Source organism: Columba livia, chromosome 8 (genome assembly GCF_036013475.1).
Source record: "Columba livia isolate bColLiv1 breed racing homer chromosome 8, bColLiv1.pat.W.v2, whole genome shotgun sequence".
NCBI classification, from domain to species: Eukaryota; Metazoa; Chordata; class Aves; order Columbiformes; family Columbidae; genus Columba; species Columba livia.
Genome location: NC_088609.1, coordinates 34,436,183 through 34,450,434, shown reverse-complemented (window position 1 = coordinate 34,450,434; position 14,252 = coordinate 34,436,183). Strand labels below are relative to the sequence as shown.

General features: G+C 52.5%; 1 protein-coding gene and 1 long non-coding RNA gene across 5 annotated transcripts; one reads left to right on the top strand and one right to left on the bottom strand.

The window, feature by feature from the left end:
• Positions 1–2,311: 2,311 nt before the first annotated feature.
• LOC135580154 (uncharacterized) lies at positions 2,312–13,873 on the bottom strand. Of its 4 annotated transcripts, XR_010474432.1 has the most exons (5): positions 13,728–13,873; positions 13,415–13,561; positions 12,519–13,100; positions 5,612–5,951; positions 2,312–4,978 (listed from the first exon to the last, which is right to left on the bottom strand). It is a non-coding gene; the product is annotated as an uncharacterized LOC135580154 (long non-coding RNA). The 4 variants fall into 4 exon arrangements; XR_010474431.1 differs by lacking the exon at positions 13,728–13,873 and having other exon boundaries at positions 13,415–13,704; XR_010474433.1 differs by lacking the exon at positions 13,728–13,873 and having other exon boundaries at positions 12,932–13,100; positions 13,415–13,704.
• On the top strand, positions 11,125–12,502 carry LOC135580153 (calphotin-like). The gene is made up of 2 exons (XM_065072819.1): positions 11,125–11,542; positions 11,614–12,502. The coding sequence occupies exons 1-2, from the start codon at positions 11,396–11,398 to the stop codon at positions 12,262–12,264; spliced, it is 798 nt and encodes a 265-aa protein (XP_064928891.1). The 5' UTR covers positions 11,125–11,395; the 3' UTR covers positions 12,265–12,502.
• Positions 13,874–14,252: the final 379 nt, after the last annotated feature.

The following is a 14,252-nucleotide window of genomic DNA, read 5'->3' as shown; positions in this document are numbered from 1 at the left end:
AAGCCAGCTTTGGGTGCGAACCCCTGGTTTCCCAGCGCTGAAATAAAGCACCGCATATAACTACACCCGTGGTTATGTGTCCTGAATGCTAACACACTGGTAGAGTCTTGCACCTGGGCAGGAACAAGCCCAGGTTCTAGTCTGAGCTGGGGAAGGACCTGTTGGAGAGCAGTGTAGGGGAAAGGGACCTGGGGGTCCTGGGGACAGCAGGGTGACCATGAGCCAGCACTGGACCCTTGTGGACGGGAAGCCAATGGTACCTGGGGTGGGTTAGAAGGGGGTGGTCAGTAGGTCAGAGAGGTTCTCCTGCCCCTCTACTCTGCCCTGGGGAGACCACACCTGGAATATTGTGTCCAGTTGTGGCCCCTCAGTTCCAGCAGGACAGGGAACTGCTGGAGAGAGTCCAGTGCAGGGCAACAAAGATGCTGAAGGGAGTGGAGCATGTCCCATGTGATGAAAGGCTGAGGAAGCTGGGGGTCTGGAGCTGGAGAAGAAGAGACTGAGGGGGGACTCATTCATGGGGATCAATATTGAAAGGGTGAGTGTCAGGAGGATGGAGCCAGGCTCTTCTCGGTGACAACCAGTGACAGGAAAAACGGCAATGGGTGCGAACTGGAACACAGGAGGTTCCACTGAAATATGAGAAGAAATTTCTTTCCAGTGAGGGTGCCAGAGCCTGGACCAGGCTGCCCAGGAAGGTCCAGACATTCTTCTCTGCAGACATTCAAACCTGCCTGGACAGCTTCCTGTGTAACCTCATCTGGGTGTTCCTGCTCTAGCCGGGGGATTGGACTGGATGAGATTTCGAGGTCGCTCAGCATCCCTGGCATTCTGTGATTCTGTGAATCATCCTCACATCGTTTTGCAGGTGCTCTGAAAGCATTTACAATGGGTGCGTCTTTTGTAAGTGAATCACACTGTACATGAATTTAGCAGCTTCTCTTCACTCTCCATTCCCAGATGTGCTCTCACGCGGGCAGCCCCACTGGGGCCAATGCCCAACGAGGATATTGATGTCGGCAACTTAGAAGCCCTGGAAAAATCCCGCAGTTTCAGTCAGTCCTTGAGGCTGGCGGAGAAGGAGAGCAGGGAGCCAAACTGGGGGCAGACGGCCCGGCAGCACAGCAGCCCCAGCCAGGTACTCGCCCAAGGGGCTGCGCCATGCGGGGCTTTGCTGCTGGAGGTCAAGAAAGCTGTTGCTGGGGCTGCATTTTGCCCCAAACTGTGCTCTGGAAAGAGCTGATGAGGGGCTTTGGCACAAGGTGGGCCCTTTTCTGATGTAGAAGTTTGCAGAGTGCAAATGTTTCAGGGAACCGAATGCAGTTCTGGGAGGAGGGAGGCTGGCCAGGACCTGCCAAGAGACATGGAACAGAGTAGAGGAGTGATTCCTTGGAATCATAGAATCATTTGGTTGGAAAAGACCCTCAAGACCATCGAGTCCAACCATAACCCACCCCCAGCATTGCCCCATATCCTGAGAACCTCATCTCCATCTGTCCAACCCCTCCAGGGATGGTGACTCCATCACTGCCCTGGGCAGCTTGTACCAATGCCCAACAGCCCTTTGGGGAAGCAATTGTTCCCAGGATCCAACCCTATCCTGCCCTGTGGCAACTTGAGGCTGTTTCATCTTGTCCTAAACCCAGTAGTGTCAGAGGAACCAGAGCAGGAACCAGAGCTTTAGACTACCTGGAGCAAATAACCCAGTTTGGCTGCAGAGACCAGGGCTGCTCCTCGGCTGGGAAACCGCTGGGTCTGGGGTTGGGATGAGCTGGGGGAGGAGGAGGCGGCAGACGCGTGGAGGTGCCGAGAGAAGGCAGAGGTGGTAGATTCGAGTCTCTGCTGTCTTGGAGTTTGCGTCTCTTTCACAGCCTCTCTAACACTCTGCAGGCGTTTTGTGTTTGGGTATTTTGGGTACTGGAATTTATCAGCTATGTGATTTTTTCACCCCTGTCTGAAGAGCCAAAGACAGACATCAGCCTGCTGCATGAGAAGCTGCTGTGGGCAAAGGAAATCAAGGCAAGAAAGAAGAACTGCCAGATTGCCAAGCTGGAAAGAGCAGCGTGGCTCTGGTCAGGTCTGTGCCCCGCCACCCTCTCCCTGCCCTGGCCGCGCTGGGTCCTCCGGTGTCACCTCCAGCGTTTCCCTCTCCTCGCAGCGCTGATCCCCCTCGATGAGGTCAGAGCTGAGTGGGAGAAGAGCAGCAGCCCGTTCCACAAGCAGCGCGTGGCCGAGCACCGTGTTGCGGAGAGAACTTCCATCAGAGTTCCAGACCCGAGCGGACGGAGGAAGAAATGCAGCCGACTCAATATGAGTGATAAAGCATACTTCAATTTATTGATACATTAAGCTGGTTTATATAAGACTTACAGTAATTATGCCTACTCGTCATCTATTGATTGGATAGTATACAATAATTATGCCTACTCGTCACCTATTGATTGGATAGCATATATAATGAACTCAACCCTCCTGCGGTTTCTCTGGAATGCAACCTCCTCACCCTGCTGGAGATAGTTCCCTAAACTTGTTTATCTAAACGCTCAGTTGACCGAGAGTAACCGCTCAGTACTTTTCCACTATGCTACACCAGACTCATGCTAACAGAGGCCTACTCACGCTAACTCAGAACAAATTTTCCTGATGTAACGGATCAGTAGAGCCATGCCCCTTCTCTATTAGCTATGTCCCAACACTGTGTGGTGTTTCGTGACTTGTTCCGAGGGGCCACACTCCCCGCTGCATCATCTTGAGGGTGGAGTACAGCCAGGAAGACGAGCACGCCGTGCCGGTCTGCTATGGGAACATGGTGACTCCGTCAGAGGTGTGTGAGGGGAGTGGGGCACAGCCTTGGCCCCACGGGAAGCCTCTGGTTTTCTCAGAAGCTCCTCATGGGCATTGTCTGCCCTGGGGGATTTTGTTTAGAAAAGTATTTCCTCTGTGACAATCCAAACTGTTTCTTGGATGTGATAAAGACAGAACTTTGCAACAGGGTGGCTGTCTGTCAGCAGGCTGATGTTTCTTAAGGCTCTGGGGGCTCTCCGGTGGAGCTGGATGATTTGGTGTCGCGGCCATGCCTGGTCTGTGCTGGGTCCTGGTTGTGCCTGTGACCGGTTCGTGTTCTTTGCCTTGAAAATCATGACCTGATCTTAATGGAATGTGTTGTTTCAGTGACAGACATTCTGTTTTGTCGCTCATTTAGGCTTCCAGTCCTCCTGCAGTGTCATCCGAGGCAGATAAAGGCTCCCTGCGGATTGTGCTGCTCACAAATCCAGGTGAGTAGCAGGTTCTTTACAAAGAACATGTTTAAACAGGATGGTTTCCCTCTGCTCTTGTTTGCTGCTGTTTCTTTTGGCTGCACAGGCAGAGATGATGCTGTATCATCTGAATAGGGATGTGTTACATATGCAGGAAAGATTGTAGCCTCCCCAAAGCTCTAGCAGTTGAGAGATGAGACAGGACCGGTGTTGCAGTGTAGTGGAAGCAATTCCCTGACTCCCGTCTTTTGTTTTCCCCCAGACTCCTCTCCCTCAGCAGTCTGCCTGGCAGGTGCATCAGCTGCCACTGCTCGCTCTGGGAAACTGAGGCAGGGTGAAGCAGCTGACCGAGAAGTCCCTTTAATCTTGAAATTACCTCTGTCAAGTTCTCATTTGAAGCTCAGTCCTATAAGAACGAGTTACTCTTCTGCTAGGAAAGGATTGCTGGGTGGTCTTGAGCTGCCCTGTTGGTTCAAAGCGGGTCTGGGGGTTCTCACTTTGGGGTTGATGCGAACACCGGCCTCAAGTTGTGCCAGGGGAGGTTCAGATTGGATATTAGGAAACATTTCTTCCTGGAAAGGGTTGTAGAGCACTGGAACAGGCTGCCCAGGGCAGTGGTGGAGTCACCATCCCAGGAAGAGTTTAAAAGACGTGTAGATGAGGTTCTTGTGGACACGGGTTAGTGCCAGAGTTGGGTTATGGTTGGGCTCAGTGATCTTGAGGGTCTCTTCGAACCCAAATGATTCTGTGATCCTATCACGAAGTCTCTGTTGCAGAAGGACGTTGAAGAGACGCGCACTCGGAGTACCTGCACTGGCTGGTGTGAGTACCGCACGGCAGAGCCGCGCTGCTGGGCTCGGGGAAAGCCCCGGCGGAGCGGGCAGAAACTCCTTCAACAGAGCTCTGGAATAAGGATTTGCTGAGACAGTTCTGTGGTTCTCTGGTGCTCCTGCCAGTGGCTTCTTCACGCCCATGTTCTGGGTCCTGCTAAAGATGCAGGAGTTCAGGTGTTGTTGCTGTTTGGCTTTCAAAACGCTGAGTGTGATATTTTTTTCCCAGTGAAAGCAGCCTCTGCTGTCTGTTTGCTTGTCAAACAGGGCATAGGTTGCGTCACAACGTAGCCCAGAGTGATGTGCAATCCTGGGGGAATCTGCTGGCCCTAAGGGAAGGAAATGAATGGATATATAGTGAAGTAAACTTGTGTGTGTTCAGGACGAACATCCCAGGCAATGACATGCAGTCGGGGAAGAAGATCTGCCGTCACCTGCCCCCCTTCCCTGCCGTGGGCACTGGCTGCCATCACTTCATCTTCCTGCTCTTCAAGCCAGAACTGCCCCATCGATTCCAGCGAGGATGTTGGGCCCAGGTCCTGGGCAGTGAGGCTGTTGCTGGGCGGTTCACACTCTCTTGGCCAGGCTGTTCTTGCGTGTTCTGATGACAAGGTCGTTACTGCTGGAGGAGAGCAAGTTCCTTGGAGTCTGCAGGGTTTTTAGGGCTGCTCTGAGTTTGTGTGTCACCTGAAGCTGCAATCCCAGCCCTGCAAGCACTGTGCTGTCCTGTTGCTTTAAACCAGGCCGTTAAGAAAGTGGTTTTTTTTCCTGCCTGGAGCAGAAAAGTGCAGAGGTCTGGAGAAGCTGGGAGAAGTTTTGATGTGCCTTCCTTTTCCACCTCTGTTTCATAGACTCAGGAGTGCTGTGGGGAAGTAGTTGCCTGCCAGAGTGCTGCAAGAAAAGAGAATCACCTCAGCTCTCATGCTTGTGTGTTGTTTCCAGCCACAGGCTCAAGATGTGAACCTTGAGCACGTTTGACTTGTACAGAAAGCATGAGGATGCCATGACCCCGGCAGGGCTGGTATGTCAACAGTGCCAATGGGACAGCTGCGTTACCTGGGTCTTCCATCAGCTCCTCAGTGAGAAATGGCCCGTGTCGGGGGCTGGGGAGCCGTGACGCAGCCCTGGGGTGAGGCACAGGGCTGGTGAACAAGCTGTGCCCGTGGGCTCCTGCTTGGTCCCGGCACTTGTCTGGGAGCTGTTACAGCACAGACTGGGCGCCTATGGAGCCATCCTCCCCCAAACTAACAGCAGTCTGAGGAAACAGCCTCTTAAAAGCCCATTTTGAATGAGCATTTTAAAATAACATTGAAAGCCTTCACCAGGGCGTGCTCGACCAGCCCTGGTTGGTGTGGGGGGCCCTTGTTAGCGGTGGGGAGGGCCTGGGGTTCGGATTTGTGCTGTCTCGCTATCGCTCTGTGTCACCCCTTAACAGATAGGAGAGAGCTTGTGTTTGAATTTGTGCGGCCGCCCATTTACCATCCTCCCCAGGTGAAGTTCCCGCGCCACCAGCCCCTGGGGTACCTGGACAGACAGCGAGACACCAAGGAGCCCATGTACGGCATTTCCTAGGGCCGGGCCTCCCCTCGAGGTGCTCTGCTCCGCTCTGGCAGGAAGGGCTGGGCTTGTTCTTCCCGTATTTTGACTCTGGGGACTGTGGCCCCTGCAGAGTGGTGGGACGGGAGGACGGACCCTCCTGTCTCATGCTGGCATCTCGGGGCAGAGGCGCTTTGTGCCGAGCGTCCTCTCCATCACCCACTTGGGATTCTCTGGTCCGTGACCCACCGAGCGGTCCCCGGTGGTGGGGCAGCTCCACCTGCAAACTCTGCGCACAGCACCGTGCCAACTGCATGGCTGTAAGATCCTGGAAAAATCATTAAATGAACTCAAATCAAGGATTCAGTGCTCCTTTTGCTGAGCCTTTCCTTTCCGTGCTGCTCCAGGATGCGTTGTTGCAGAGCAAGAAGCTGACCCTCACTTGTTCCTGTTAAGGGCACCAACCCCTCCAGGCCAACCAGCCCTCCAGGAGCCGGGTTTCGGAGAAAAAAACCCAAACTGCAGCCCAACATGGCAGCAAAAACCACAGGGAACATCCCGATTTCGTGAAGGGTCCCAGATCCCTAACCCCAGCAACCTTTTCTGCCGACACTGCTGGGTTTCTGTGCTGTGTTCCCCAGAATAAGGCTCAAGGGAGCTGCCTGGGAAAATGGCAGCCAGAGGAGTTGGGCAGGGGAATGCCCCAAAAAATCCTTTTTTCCTCTCCAAAAAATGCCTTTTTCCCTCAAAGACCCCTATTCCCCCCCAAAAAAAAGGCGTTTTCGCAGAAAATCTTCTTTTCCCCTCAAAAACGCCTCTTCTCCCCCAAAAACCCTTTTTTCCACAAAAAAAACCTTTTTTACCCCACAAAAACCCACATTTTCCTCAAAAACCCCTTTTTTCTTCTTTTAATCCCCCACGTACCTCCCCATAACCCATTTCCCGCCAAAACTATTTTCCTCTATTTTCCCCCCAAAAAACCCACATTTTCCCACTAAAAACCACATTTTTTCTCCTCATAATAACCCTGTTTCATGCCCAAAAAAACCCTATTTTTCTCAAAAATAATCCTCTTTTTACCCCAAAAAGCCTTTTTTGCCTCATAAAACCCCATTCCCCCAAAAAACCCACTTTTTTTCACTCATAAAAACCCCATTTTCCCACCAAAAAACCCCACATTTTTTCCCCCAAAAAAACCCCATTTCCCCCCCAAAAACCCCTTTTTCTGTCATAAAAAACCCTTTTCCCCAAAAAAACTCATTTCCCCCAAAAAACCTCTCATTTTCCCCCCAAAAAATTACTTTCACCTCATAAAAAAATCAATTTTCCTAAAAAAAAAACCCCTTCTTTACCTCATAAAATCCCAATTTTCCCCCCAAAAACCCCATCTTTCTCCTCATAAAATCCCTATTATTTCTCTCCAAAAAATGTTTTCCTCTCATAAAAACCTGATTTTCCCCAAAAACCCCTTTATTTCCCCCAAAAAGAGCCTTTTATCCCATCATAAAAGCACCATTTTCCTAAAAAAACCCCTTTTTTCACCTCATAAAATCCCAATTTTCCCCAAAAAAACCCTTTTTTATCCTAATAAAAACCCCATTTTCTGCCCCTAAACCCCCATTTTTTTTTTTCAAAAAAACCCCTTTTTTCCTCTCCTAAATACACCTTTTTTCCTCAAAAAAACCTTTTCTCCCCCCCAATAAAAACCCCTTTTCCACAAAAAAACACTTTTTCCTAAAAAAAAAACCCCTTTTCTTCTTTTAAACCCCCACATACCTCCCCATAACCCATTTCCCGCCAAAACCGTTTTCCTCCATTTTCCCCCCAAAAAAACACCTTTTCCCACTAAAACCCACCTTTTTTCTCCTCTTAATAACCCCATTTCCCCCAAAAAAGCTCTTTTCTTCCCCAAAAAAATCCTCTTTTTACCCCAAATAGCCTTTTTTTGCCTCATAAAACCCCATTCCCCCCCCAAACCCCACTTTTTTCTATCATAAAAACCTATTTTCCTCAAAAAACCCCATTCTTTTCCGAAAAAAAGCCACTTTTTTTCCTCTCATAAAAACCCCATTTCCCCCAAAAAAACCCCAATTTTTTTCCAAAAAAAACCCCTTTTTCTGTCATTAAAAACCCCTTTCCTCAAAAAAAACCCCTCATTTTTCCCCCCAAAAAAACTACTTTTTCTCCTCATAAAAACCCCGTTTTCCTCAAAAAAACACCCCACATTTTTTCCTCCAAAACACCTTTTTTTTTTTTTCTGTCATAAATAAAGCTATTTGCCCCCAAGAAACCCCTCATTTTCCCCATAAAAATTCCATTTTCAAAAAAAACCCTTTTTACCTCATAAAATCACAATTTCCCCCCCCCCAAAAACCCCTTTTTTACTTCATAAAAACCCCATTTTTCTCCTCATAAAATCCCCATTATTTCCCTCAAAAAAAGTTTTCCTCTCATAAAAACCTGATTTTCCCCAAAAAAACCCTTTTTTCCCCCCAAAAAAGAGCCACTTTTCCCCTCATAAAACCCCCTTAAAAAAACCCCAAAAAAACAAAAAAACTTTTTCACCTCATAAAATCCCAATTTTAACCCCCATTTCCCCCACAAAAATCCCCAATTTTTCCCAAAAAACCCTTTTATCCTCTCCAAAAAATGCCCTTTTTCCTCAAAAACCTATTTTCTCCCCCCAAAAAAACCCTTTTTTCCCCAAATCTCCCATTTTTTCCCCAAAAATCCCTATTCTTTCCTCCAAAAAAAGGTTTTTCTTTTTTAAAACGCCACGTACCTCCCCATAACCCACTTCCCGCCAAAACCGTTTTCCTCCTTTTTCCCCCCCAAAAAAACACGTTTTCCCACTAAAAAAAACACCTTTTTTCTCCCCAAATCCAAATTTACCTCAAAGCCCCATTTTTTTCCCGAAAACCCCCTATTTTTTTGCCAAAAAACCCTTTTATTCTTTTTTTAAACCCCCACGTACCTCACCATACCCCATTTCTCACCAAAACTGTTTTCCACCATTCCCCCCCAAACCCCACTTTTTCCCCCCAACAAAACCCCTTTTTTCTCCCCAAATCCAAATTTACCCCCAAACCCCTATTCCTTCCCCAAAAATGCACATTTTTAAATTAAAACTCCTTTTAATTCACTTACACCCCACGTACGTCCCCATGCTCCGTCTCCCACCAAAACCCCGCCGTTTTGCTCCTTGAAACAGGTGTTTTTCCCGCCAAAACCAGGTGTCTGGGCACCCCCTGCAGGATGTACAGCTGCCTGGTGTGCATCCCATCGCCGCCCCCCATCGCCCCCCGCGGCGTCGTCCCCTCCAAGCGCCAGCGCGTGTCCGGGGGCAGCAGGAACACCTCCCAGTTTGGGAAGAGCTTCAACTCCAAGAGCACCCAGCACGGATCCTCCTCCAAGTCCGGGAAACGTGAGTTTGGGGGCCAAGATGGACGCTGGGGGACAACATGGCTGCTGGGGGCACAAGATGGCTGCCGGGGAGGAAGGGACAAGATGGCCGCCAGGGGGAAGGGACAACATGGCCGCTGGGGGGTAGGGCACACAATGGCAGCCAAGGGGACAAGATGACCCAGAGGGGACAGCATGGCTGCTGGGGGGACAAGATGGCTGCCAGGGGGACAACATGGCCACTGGGGGGAAGGTGACAAGATGGCGGCCAAAGGGGTTGGGACAAGATGGTGGCCAAGGGAAAAGGATGGCAGCCAAAGGGGTTGGGATAAGATGGCAGCCGGGGGGACAACATGGCTGCTGGAGGAGAAACAGGACAAGATGGCAGCCAAAGGGGTTGGGACAAGATGGCAGCCAAAGGGTTTGGGACAAGATGGATGCAGGGGGGACAACATGGTGGGTGGGAGGTAAACAGGACAAGATGGTGGCTGAGGGGACAAGATGGTGGCAATTGTGAGGTATATCTTGGCAATTCTGAGGTAAATCTTGGCCATTTTGAGGTAAACTTGCAATTTTGAGGTAAATGGCTCATTTTGGAGTGAATCTTGGCAATTCCGAGGTGTTTTTTTGCGATTCTAAGGTAAATTTTTGCGATTTTGAGGTGGCGCAGTGAAGGGCGATGACCTGCAGAGCATCAAGAAGGAGCTGAGACAGATCAAGCAGAGAGCCTGGAGCGCATCAACTGTGAGCAGAGTGTGTTGGGGCAAACCCCCCCCCGATTTCGGTCAAAAACCCAAATGTGGGGCAGAACCCCCAATTTCCGTCAAAACCCCCAAATCCGGGGCAACCCCCCCGGTTTTAACATTCTGGGCCTTCTTCCCCCAGAGCAGAAGAGCGAGAAGGCCGAGGAGCACAAGGAGAACAACGGCGGTGCAGGGGGGAAGGGTGAGCCTGCGGGCACCGCCGACGAGTCAGGGGAGGAGGGAGACCCGCTGGATGACGAGGAGGCCGAGGAGCCGGGAGACGAGCAGGTGGGGGCGGGGATGCGTCAAACACCGACATTTCCCAAATTCCAACATTTTCAAAATTCAAAATTTTCAAAATTCTGAAATTTCAAAATTTTGAAATTTTCAAAATTCCTTTTTGAATTTTCAGAATTTGAAAATTTTCACAATTCAAACATTTCAAAAATTTCAAAATTGTCAAAATTTCAGAATGTTCAAAATTGAAAATGTCATTTTCAAAATTCCCGAATTTTGAAATCTTCAAAATCTGAGTTTACAAAATTTCAGTTTTCAAAATTCAAAAATAGCAACATTTTCAAAATCCAAAAATTTTCATAATCCCAAATGTTGAAATTGTCAAAATTCCCGAATTTACAAAAGTCATTAAAAAAATTCAGAATTCTGAAATTTTCAAAATTCTGAAATTTTGAAATTTTCAATTAAAAAAATCATAGTTCAAAAATCTTCAAATAAAGAAGAATCTAATTCAAGATTTGCAGAAATAAAGAATCCTCAAAATTTGAAAATTCTCAAAATTTGAAATTTTTCAGAATTTGAAAAATCTCAAAAATAGAAAAAATCAGGAAATTCTAGCAATTCTGAGGTAAATTCTTCCACTTTTGAGAGCGATGTGGTGATTCTGAGGCAAATTTTGGCTGTTTTGAGGTGAATTTTTGGGATTTGGAGGTGAAATTTGGATTTTGGGTGAAATGGTCCCAATTCTGTGTTCCCGTCGCTGGAGTCCATCAAGGGGGATGAGAAGGAGGCGAAGGAGGCGAGGATGACCGGGACAGCGCCAACAGGGAGGATGATTCCTAAAGCCCCAAACCTGCCCCCGTTCACCCCAATAGGCCCCCTTTCCTGCCCCTGTGCTCATGCTGTCGTGGCCCGTCCCCCCACCCCAGGCCCCGCCCCCCCTTTTAATTTTGATACCTCGTTACGAGTTGATGATTAAAGGACGGATGGTTTGTAGCTGTGGGGTGACCCATAAGTGACGTGGGGACCCATAGAGCCCCCTTGAGATTATAGAGACCATAGAAACTCATACTGACCAATAGATTGAACCATAGAGACATAGGGACCAATGGGGACGCAGAGCTCTGCAAGCCCCGCCCTCCCAACCGTTGTGGGCGGGGCCAACCCCCATTTCCGATGATGCTCTGTGGCAACTCCTGCGCTTGGGGCCCCCCTTGGGCCGCCCCCCCCCCCCGCTTCTCCTGCTGTGAGGTATTGGCGGGGGGAGGGGGCACAAAGGGGCGGGGCTGATTCTGACCCCTTCCCCACCCCCCTCAGGTGCCCCCACAGCAGCTTCGCGTGGCTGCCCCTCCCCCCGCCCCCCAGCGGGACGCGACCCCTCCAGGGCGGGATGGGGGTAAGGGAAGGAGGGGTCCCCCCGGGGGCGCTGAGCGAATACGAGACGGTGATGGCCGCGCTGGGGAGCCCCCTGGAGGAGGAACTGGAACCAGCTGCCACGCCTCCCCTCCCGCCGCTGGAGCCCCGCATGATCCTGCAGGTGGGACCCAGGAGCTGGGGTGCGGACCCGAGAAGTTCGGGAGGGCCCCTCAGCCCCGCCCTCTGTCGTAGGCGGAGGGCGTACTCTCCACCTGCTTCCTGTCTGCCATCTTGGGGCCGCCGCGTGACCTGCCGGACCTGGAGGCCATTTTGGAAGAGGAGGAGGAGGAAGCCAAGATGGCGGCAGTAGCGGGACGTGTCGACCCTCCCAACATGGTGCCCGTCGCCATGGAGACACCGCCCCCTCCCAAGATGGCAGCCGCGACCCGCCCCGACACCCCCAAGATGGTGGATACCGTGGAGACAAGCGCCGACCCTCCCAAAATGGCGCCTGTAAGCATGGAGACGCGCGCTGACCCTCCCAAGATGGCGGATGCCATGGAGACGAGCGCCGACCCTCCCAAGATGGCGTCTGTAGCCATGGAGACGCGCGCTGACCCTCCCAAGATGGCGGATGCCGTGGAGATGAGCGTCGACCCTCCCAAAATGGCGTCTGTAGCCATGGAGACGCGCGCCGACCCTCCCAAAATGGCGCCCGTAACTATGGAGACAGGCACTGACCCTCTCAAGATGGCGATGGGGCCGCGGCGCAGGAAGCTCCAGCCAATCGGGGCGCTTTTAATCCGGCGCCGGGGGCGCGTCCGGCAGTGGGGGCGGTGCCGAGAGCGCCAGCCGGGGCGGGGCCAGCGCGCGGCGGGGCAGGCGCTTCCCATTGACCAATAGGGAGAGTGGAGATGAGACCCTCACACCCGGGAACGAGAACGTCGCACCAGTAAACACCAGTCGCACCAGTTTAAACCAGTGACCCCCAGAGCCCACCAGTTTGCCCCAGTATAACCCAGTACCCCTCATAACCCCTCCCAGTCCCCCCCAGTATAAACCAGTAACATCCCAGTATAAAACAGTGACCACAAACCCCCTCTCAGTTCCCTCCTATGGACTCCCATTGACCCCAGTCCCCCCAGCCCCCCCATTACCTGTCCCTGGTGAAGGTGCTGGTGCAGGGTCAGGTGGGGGCTGGGCACCGACAGCCCCTCCCCCACCCCACCCCCCAACTGTACATGGTGACCACGGCCAGGGCCCCGCCCCCCACGGCCACGCCCAGCGCCCTGAATGGACAGCGGGGTCATGTGATGGGGGGGGGGCCCTCCTGAACTCCTAGGTCCCCCCCAGAACTCCCGGGTCCCTCCCAAACACCTGGGTCCATTGTAGCACTCCTGGTTCCCCCCCTGAACTCCTTAGTTCCCCCCGCACTCCTGGGTCCGTCCCAGACTCCTCGGTCCCCTCCTGAACCCCTGGGTCCCTTGGGGCACTCCTGGGTCTTTCCCAAACACCTGAGTCCACTGGGGCACTTCTGGGTCCCCTAGTTTGATTGGAAGCTGTCACTCACAACTGGACACGCTCCGGGGGGCTCAGGGTGAACAGGACCCGCACACTCATTGCGTGCCCGGGATTGGCTCCTGGCCGCAGGGGGTGGAGCCCGTCGCTGGCCCCGCCTCTGCTCGAGGCACCGCCCACTTCCAGCCCCCGCCGACAGCTTCACCCTACCGGGGACGCACCTGGGACATCCAAAAAAACCCTTAATTCCCCACGAATTCCCTTGTTTTGCTTCAAAATCCCCTTAAAATGCCCCCAAAATCTGATTAATTACCTATAATTCCCCCTTATTTCTGTTAATTTAATTACAAGCGCCCCAAAAGCCCCTTAAATCGCCTCTAAATCAATTTAAGTTGCCCCCAAATCACTTTAATTACCCTGTTTTGCCCCAAACCCTCGTTATGTCCCCCAAAACCCCCTTAAAATGCCTCAAACACATGCTCCACCTTTAAATACACCCTCCAGGCCCCGCCCACCGAAGCCCCGCCCCTCTCACCCGATTGGCCATCGCGGCGCGCAGCCTCTCCAGGAAGTCCAGCAGGTGGGCGTGGCGCCGCCGAGGCTCCGACCACCCGGGCGCCAGCGCAGCCGCGAGGCTCAGGCCGTCCAGTGCAGCCCCGAAGCTCTCCTGGTATAGGAGGAGCTGCCGGAGAGCGCTGATTGGCTGCGGCACACAGCGGGCAGCTCCCCATTGGCTGCCACGCCTGCCGCTCCGCGCTGCACCCGCTCCCCCCCGTTTTTGACGCTAATTGTCCAACCGCGGTGGCCACGCCCCCCGCCCCGCCCCTGCCGGCTTCCCGTTGGCTCACGGTGGCGCGGTTGAGGTGCAGGTCGGCAATGTTGCGGTTTTGGGCTCCAACCGCTCCTCTTTGGGGGAGAACGGGACTTATCCACGCCCCCTAGCAACGCCACACTGCCTAGCGACCCCTTTTCCCTATAGGAAAAGCCTTGGGGTCGCCTTAGCCACGCCCCCAACAACCACCCCCTCATAGCAACCGGCAAGGCCTGAAGCAACCCTATAGGCCCAGACAGACCCTGTGGCCACACCCCTAGCAACACCATGTCCCCTAGCAACCCCAGGCCTATATAAGGATAACATGTGCACGTCCCTAGCAACGCCACGCCCCTTAGCAACCGCCGTCTAGATAGGGAACCCGTCGCCATGCCCCTAGCAACACCACGCCCCCTGGCAACCACTCAACAATCCCCCTAGCCACTAGCAATTACCTGGCCACGCCCCATAGCACCCCCCCGCCCCCTCCCCCCGAGCAACCGCCCAGGCCTGACTCGACCCTGCAGTCCCGAAGGCCCCGAAAACCTCATTTTTTTTCCAA